General features: G+C 35.9%; 2 protein-coding genes across 3 annotated transcripts; both read right to left on the reverse strand.

The window, feature by feature from the left end:
- Positions 1-148: 148 nt before the first annotated feature.
- Positions 149-1,492, reverse strand: LOC124631297. The gene is made up of 2 exons (XM_047165618.1): positions 1,034-1,492; positions 149-347 (listed from the first exon to the last, which is right to left on the reverse strand). Exons 1-2 carry the CDS (start codon positions 1,223-1,225, stop codon positions 207-209), a joined length of 333 nt encoding a protein of 110 aa, XP_047021574.1. The 5' UTR covers positions 1,226-1,492; the 3' UTR covers positions 149-206.
- A 191-nt stretch (positions 1,493-1,683) lies between these two features.
- On the reverse strand, positions 1,684-6,899 carry LOC124631296 (hyccin). Of its 2 annotated transcripts, none has more exons than XM_047165616.1 (8): positions 6,716-6,899; positions 5,668-5,873; positions 5,423-5,588; positions 5,176-5,270; positions 4,867-5,084; positions 4,475-4,719; positions 4,251-4,367; positions 1,684-2,454 (listed from the first exon to the last, which is right to left on the reverse strand). In XM_047165616.1, the coding sequence occupies exons 2-8, from the start codon at positions 5,857-5,859 to the stop codon at positions 1,988-1,990; spliced, it is 1,500 nt and encodes a 499-aa protein (XP_047021572.1). In that variant the 5' UTR covers positions 5,860-5,873; positions 6,716-6,899; the 3' UTR covers positions 1,684-1,987. The 2 variants fall into 2 exon arrangements, with proteins under 2 accessions (XP_047021572.1, XP_047021573.1); XM_047165617.1 differs by lacking the exon at positions 6,716-6,899 and adding an exon at positions 6,145-6,163.
- Positions 6,900-7,471: the final 572 nt, after the last annotated feature.

Consider the following 7,471-nt stretch of genomic DNA (forward strand, 5'->3'; position numbering starts at 1 on the left):
CAAATAAATTGTGGTCTATCAAACATACTTACGTATAGATAGTTACTTAGTAGGTAGATACTCATGTAAACACGAAAGCATCGTGTCGTAACGTATACTATTCCTAAAAAAGATAAGTCAAAATGTTAAGATTAAAACTAAATAAGGATAAAACCTGCGAAAACGTTTATTTTGGTTCAAAAATCATAGATATTTTCGAAAGGATATTACACATAAATTTCGATTTGGTAATTGAGCGCACTGCCACGTTCACTTTTAAGACGAATGTTGACAAAACTGAAGCCCACACCGCCGGCTGTGACTGTAGCGCTTCCTGCTGAGTGATCTATGTCCCTGGCTATGATACCCTGAAAGATTAAACAATAAACATCGTTAAGGTACTTCACATATATCAGTAAGTATAGATTTGATCTAGGTATGCCGAAAGAATTAAGTAATAGGTAAGTTTATAAACAGATAACCCGTCCCTGGCCTGTGACTAGATAAGTACCTTTTTTGTCAATTCGTGTAATTATATCGGTTTCCAGTTTTTTCTTTTTATTAGTATCTAAAAATCCACCCCCAAGATCCAGATAAACGTTTTATGAAATGATTGAAACGTCCGTTTAAAATCCCCATTATCCCCTACACATGTATAAGCTGATATAAGCCATATGTATGATACTATAGATACGATGTCTATCCCCCTATCCAAAATTATATATATCCTTTGGTATAATTAACTACCTGAAGCTACCAGTAGGCAATTAGTTCAACTTATTTTTGAGTAACTTCTCTGTTACTTATCATTTACTAATTGTACAGCGAATGCGGGTATTATCTCGGAAAATTACCTATTCCTTGTTAATTAGCTCACTTGGCGAAATTAAATAATCGCCCTTATTTATTTTGTGACTGGGATTATAGTCCATGTCTGTCTGAACGAATAGTACATGTTAATTAATGATAAATAATGTTAACTGTTATTGCTCCCTAATATACAGATAACTGATATAGCTACAAATACTGTGAAGAAAAAAAACTGTATGCTTACCTTAATTATTTGTTGACCAGGGTCTGAGTAGAACACTTCCTTAACTCTCTTTTTGAAAGGAAAGCCCATGTAGTCTGCCTTCTGTTGCCATACTAAGCGAGTATTGTAGCTGGTGCCAATGATTAGATCGTTGGCTAAGCATGAAGATATTGCTATCAACACGAAAACACTTAATACAAGAACGCACTTCATTTTTGCAGTCGCGTTAACTGAACGTTGTCTGAGTGCGATGTAAACCTTCAACTCTTTATAACGCTAGTAAAAGTTAGTTTAAATATGTCAAATGTTTTGAGTAAGTATTGTGATAATGATATATAAGAAACGTCAAAGAGCAAAGATAAGCTAAGAGAGTGAATAATTAAACGATATTATTCTACCAATTATTATAATAATTCATTTCTAAGAAAAAAAGAGTATAGGCGTATTTTTTCCACACTGTGCTGCGTGACAAATCGTTTTGAATAACAATAAATAGAACGCAGAAAGTCTGACAATCAGTCTTCCCGAGGGGTACCGGATTGCCCTGGTAACTGGATTAGTGGTCAGATAGGCAGTCACCATGCAAAACACTGGTGCATCCGGTTAGACTGGAAGCCAACATAGTTTTGGAAAAGGTTAGGCGGATGATGATCCTAAAATGATACGACAAATTTATATATTAGACATTTATTCCGGATAAACTCTGTTAAACATTTAAAGAAAAGCCTGTAACAACCAATTTAAACAACAGCTTGATTAAATTAATATTTCATTATGTAGACCGATAAAGCAATATCAACAGATGTTGATGTAAGTACATATTTTAACGCACCATAACCAGTAAATAGAAACATGATCATGTAAACTATATACGGAGAAAGTAGGTAATACCTTCATAACAATTTGCTACCACCTTGAAACTTCAAAGGTTTTTTCCAATAACCACGAACCATTCAACTAAGTATACGTAACAACTTACACCGAACTGACTTGCATTGCCGCAAAGCGTGGAGTAGTCTCCATATCCAAAGAGTCTGAAGTGACTTGCGAACGTGTGTCAGAGTTCTCAGTGCTGTTTTGTATGGACGTTAAGGACATCTTTTCATCTTTCATACTACCATTTGCTTCAACGGAATTTTCGGTAACGTTTGATTTCTGTTGCGCATCCACCATATCACCTCCGCCGCCACTCAATGAATTCCAAATGCCTTTGGACGACTCCTTGAGGGTAACTTTCTTCTCGCTTGTGGTAGCACCCTTGTCTTTCCCATCTTTAGTCTTTTTGCCAAGAACTGGGAATGAGCTCAACTTGGGCTTGGAACTTCGGATCGCACCGCCGCGCTGAATGGGAGCGGCTTCCGCTTCGCACTCTTCAGTGATCGAAGTGAGCATGTCTGCCGAATCCGTGGGCACCACTTGCCCAGCTTGGATAGGAATGTCATCTGCAAATAAATTCAAAAAATATTAAATGAAGTCAGATTATTTTAGTGAGTGTTTTGTGAGTTTGCTTGAGGCATTTCACATCTAATACGTCATGATGAATCCATTGGGAGTGTGTATTCAGATTTCAGACTACTCCTACATTGCAGTTTTCATGACGACCTGCCAACTAATAAAGCTATAGACGTTTACAAGGCAAGTGACTACACTATATTTACAACACTGCGGATCTACACCTAATTAATTCCTTAATATTATTATGTCAGCGTGAAGAATGTAAATCGCAAAAATATAGTAAATAATGTAAGCTAAGCGCAGAAATATAGGTACACGAACTGTTTCTGTCTCGGTCTCATTAATGAAATCAGCTTCCGTTCTATAAAATTACATAAAAGTGCGACTAGGTCATGGAGAATTCAATGACTAGCGGAGATGCCATAACGGAAAATCTCCTAAGTAAGCACGCCAAAATGCGGGTGTACGGACGAGGAACGTTGTCTTCGCCTTAATATGCCTTCTTTGGACCCGATAATTTTTACTAATACCAAAAATCGTTGCACAAAAAATTTAAAACAAAAAAACGCCTTCTTAGTTCACTCGTAACTGATTATCTTGGTCATGCCCACCGTACGTGTTTGACCTAGAAGAAGGCGCCTGCCCTACCTTCATTATGACATCTCCGCTCATGTTTCCTTACTCCGTGGACTAGGTTTATTCGACATGGACTACAATTACTAAGTGATGAAGCGGACTAGTCAATAATGACTCGGATTGAGTACCTACTGAGAAGTGCTTATGAGTTGTAATCCTACTGTTCGACGGTACGTATTTGTGCTCTTCATAATATAAGTAATTTTGTAAAGTGCATAGGAGTGAAAAAATATGTAAGGTTTTTTCTATGAAACCTTGTGAGATTTATGTCGTAGCGTAGCCATATCGTATATTTGGCCTCTTCATGAAATGCACGATTATTTCATTGAAATCATCGCAACTTAATTTGACCGGATGATTAAATCGTTTACTTTTCACGATTTTGTCATCCACATTTGAAAATGTAGAGACCAAAATATGTTAAAAATTTTGAGAAGACTGCCGGTACTAAAATGAAGTCGACGGACCCCGTTGTCATTAAAATGTATTTACGAACTGCATTTATATGCTTGAAAAGGGACAAGGGCAGAAGGATGATGATGATGATGAATTATATCCTTGAAAAGAAATGCTTTAGCACCTAAGTATCCTTTTGAAAGCCGATATTGATGCGTGTTTAATACCGTGATATTACGTAGAATTATCAACGTTACTGCACATACAATCAAAGTTTTTAGTCCACAAGCTACAATCCAAAGTACGAGGCGAGGAGCATGCATTTGGCAGCAGACAATTACGTTCATCTGTACGTAAACCAAAAACATTGAAATACAGTAAGTATTATTTCAACTAGTATCGTATCGTTAGGAGCGCTAAAACAAAGTCTACGTCTACTAGAGAGGGTACAACGTGTAGAGTACTGCTATCAGACTTTTTTCAACTTCAGGGTTCCATAGTCAAAGTTACTTAAAACATGATATACAAATTTAAATAAAGCAAAATGATAGCATAGATACCAGTCATTAGGAGTTTCTGCAGACCTCAAAGCAAAGCTAAAGATAAAGCTGAAAAGGAATTATCAACTATTATTGCAAAACTGTCAATGCCAGAAAAGGCGTTTAACAGCTGCCTATGGAACCCTGTCCTGTGAACTATATACATAGCAACAGATTAATAATTGAATAAATGACTAACATTCAATTCTCACCTGGTAACTTCTTCGTACGGAATGATGCATTAGTGATCATGGATTTAGACATAGTGACAGTTGTAGTAGCCGGAGACAAAGCTACACTGATACCCATTGGACCATCGCATGGTTGACCTGAAAAATAAAACGTGAATTGGTAGGTAAAATGAATTAACAACAACTCTCTAATTTCAAGAAAGCATATTGGAAATGTTCATAGATATTATGTACGTAATTTTTACCTGAGGGATTATTTTTCAAGGAATTTATCACAGCGCTGGAAACCAACATGACATCAGGATACAGTTCGTATTGGGCTCTTTGGTCTATATCTTGCACAGCTTGATGTGCCAAAGTGTAGAACTCATTAAACATAGCAAAATAAGCCCCTTCAATCATTTCCAATAAGAAATTAGGTGACACTGGTATCCTAGAAATTTTTCTTACTGGTCCACTTGATTTTTGATAAAATCCTTGGCTAACTATCCTGTAATGAAGGTAAATAAATTTTAAAGCCATTATCTCAGCACGAGACATATGTAAATGTGACATTTACTTAAATATTTTTTAGAAGCTACATAATGAATCACACCAGAGATCCTTGATTAGATATTGTCATTTAAAAAATCCTTACCTAGATGCAGCTATGCAGAAATGTCGTAATGCAAGCTTTGGCAATAAGCTCAGTTGTCGATTGTAAATGAAGAGCAATGCTGACATCACTTTTAGCCGATTTTGTGCATTTAGCACCTCAACTTGTGGTAACGGGCCCCAGTTCACAAGCTTTGTGTTGCATTCTTCCCATCTCCTCAATGCACTTTCAGTTAGAAACTGGGATCCCAATGACAGTGGCTGAGAATCATAATACATTACAGTTTACAAGATGTACTTAAAGAATGAAGAATGCAATCATAAATAATTTACACAACATAAAAATTTCTACCTCATGATAAATGGATGCTTGAGCCAATGATGGGAGCCTAAATGACACCACTTTGGGCTTACCCTCTTCATCTACAACTTCAAAGTTGTACAAGCCTGTAAAATTAAATTGATAAAAAATTATATTTATTATTATCTGCTTAATTGAATAATAGCAAGTAACCCCTTTAATGGATTAAATGGCATAATTGATGTGACCGAGTAATTGGTCACCTCAATTACTGAGTATCAATGGTTTAATGTCTTACCAATCAATAATGTTTCTATGCAACGGCAAGTCTTTTTATTCCCTTGAGCTACGGAGCTCAGGTAGTTATAGATAAGAGTAGGTACAAACTGTAATGTAAACCTTTGTAATTCAACCTCTTTTGACCGATAGAAGCTAAATAGCTGTATGCAAACATTTTCCAATATCTGAAATTAAGTGAATAAATTGTTAGTCTTCAACACAGGTTTTCAACAGATTTCAATATATGTATGGTCAAGAATTTACCTGCTCATATTGTGATTCACTCTCCAATTTATTACTTGGTTCACTTTCATCTTCAGTATAGAACAGGTTAAAGATTGCCGTGGCTATTTCATGATTGTGTTCATGTTCAGCTGCAAAGCTTTTTATTTCATTCTCTTGTAGTGAAGCATACTCGTTGATCCACTCAGATATCAGTTGCTTCCATTCTGCCATTATGGAAAATGCACCTGTAAGATGGGGAGAAAATAGAATTATAATTTTTAGCTTCATGCAATAACAGAGTACCAATTTTATACGATATTTACCACTATAACCATTCAATGGGTTAACAAAATAGGATAACTTCATCTAGACTGACTTTATATGAATATCTTAAGGGCAGTTAAGGGTGACTAATGATTGCTATTCTTGCAAAGAAAAAACAAAACCCTATGAGATATTTCGCAAGGTATTTTTTTATGGTTCATAATATTGACGTAAATGAAATCATATAGGTACTTATGTATAGAAGAGGCAGATAGATACTTATTTCATTTTAAATTGTTTGTTTTCCTTATCTACTAATAACTTGTTTAAATGATTATATTTACCTATTACTTTCCTTTTTTCAAAAATACTGTGTACTGAATTAAAATAGTGAATCTATACTAATATTATAAAGCTGAAGAGTTTGTTTGTTTGAACGCGCTAATCTCAGGAACAACTGGTCCGATTTGAACAATTCTTTCAGTGTTAGATAGCCCATTTATCGAGGAAGGCTATAGGCTACTTTTTATCCGGGTTCGTGCAGGTTCCCACGGGATGCGGGTGAAACCGCTGGCAGAAGCTAGTACACAATAATGGCATTGAATGCATTGGAGCAAGATACTGATGTCCTGTACTTTATGCCACACCCCTCCACACCCCTTATAATAACTTCAAAATAAAAATAACAGAATGCTAAGAAGATATACTTGATTACAGAATCATGGTTGGCCAAATTAACTAAATTACTGCAACAAAACTGCTTCGTTGAAAAATCGATACAATTTTCCGTACGTACTTGTGTGTAATACAAAGATTGACTCACCTTTTTTTTATTTGACTATTTTTACTTTAATTCAATGGAAAATAACTTAGGTTTCGTTACTGCATCATAAAATATACATGGTCTGGAATAATACTGAATTAGTATTTTATTTCATTATATAATAAAGTTTATTTTTTCTTGTGGAATTGGTCGGTCATAGACACTGACAGAAGTGACAGTAGGACCCAGGCAGGTGTAATATTGAGGGAAGAGAACAGTCAACGTCAGTCAGCTTACAGCTATTCAGCCATCTCGGCCAAGACAATAATCAAGTGTAGTATTCATGAGCGTACTGTTTCCTACTTCTAAATATTTTAAACTTAAGTGCTCCCTAGACGGTCAATACATTTGACGACCTCGATGGCGCAATGGTCACCATGCCGGACAGCCGAACCTGAGGTCCCGGGTTCGATTCCCGGTTCGGTCGACATTTGTGTGATGAGCATGCTTGTTGGCCGTGGTCTGGGTGTTACAATATGTATTTATAAATATGTATATATATATATATATGTAGCTATACGTAGTTTATCATAACACTAGTTAATTAATAACTTACCGTGGGGCTAACTGACCGTGTGTGAAAAGGTTTCCCGGCATTATTATTACATGTAATAACTGGGCTATAAATCTAGTATTGTCGTTTAATGATGATGTTATCGATCATCAAAGAGGTACGGCTCGCAAAAACCTTTTCCCATGCTTTTCCTCCTTGGTTAGATGAAAATTATAAAATTGAGATGGCAACGATTTTAATTA

Source organism: Helicoverpa zea, chromosome 6, assembly GCF_022581195.2.
Source record: "Helicoverpa zea isolate HzStark_Cry1AcR chromosome 6, ilHelZeax1.1, whole genome shotgun sequence".
Classification (NCBI taxonomy): Eukaryota; Metazoa; Arthropoda; class Insecta; order Lepidoptera; family Noctuidae; genus Helicoverpa; species Helicoverpa zea.

What these genes read in the sequence shown, in the direction of transcription:
- LOC124631296 (XM_047165616.1), bottom strand. Translation starts at nt 5,859, where the DNA reads ATGGCAGAATGGAAGCAACTGATATCTGAGTGGATCAACGAGTATGCT. An exon ending in GTGAATCACAATATGAGCAG is followed by an intron (nt 5,589 to 5,667) that starts GTAAATTCTTGA and finishes ACTTAATTTCAG; the next exon opens with ATATTGGAAAATGTTTGCAT. An exon ending in CATAGAAACATTATTGATTG is followed by an intron (nt 5,271 to 5,422) that starts GTAAGACATTAA and finishes TTAATTTTACAG; the next exon opens with GCTTGTACAACTTTGAAGTT.
- LOC124631297 (XM_047165618.1), bottom strand. Translation starts at nt 1,225, where the DNA reads ATGAAGTGCGTTCTTGTATTAAGTGTTTTCGTGTTGATAGCAATATCT. An exon ending in CTGGTCAACAAATAATTAAG is followed by an intron (nt 348 to 1,033) that starts GTAAGCATACAG and finishes TTAATCTTTCAG; the next exon opens with GGTATCATAGCCAGGGACAT.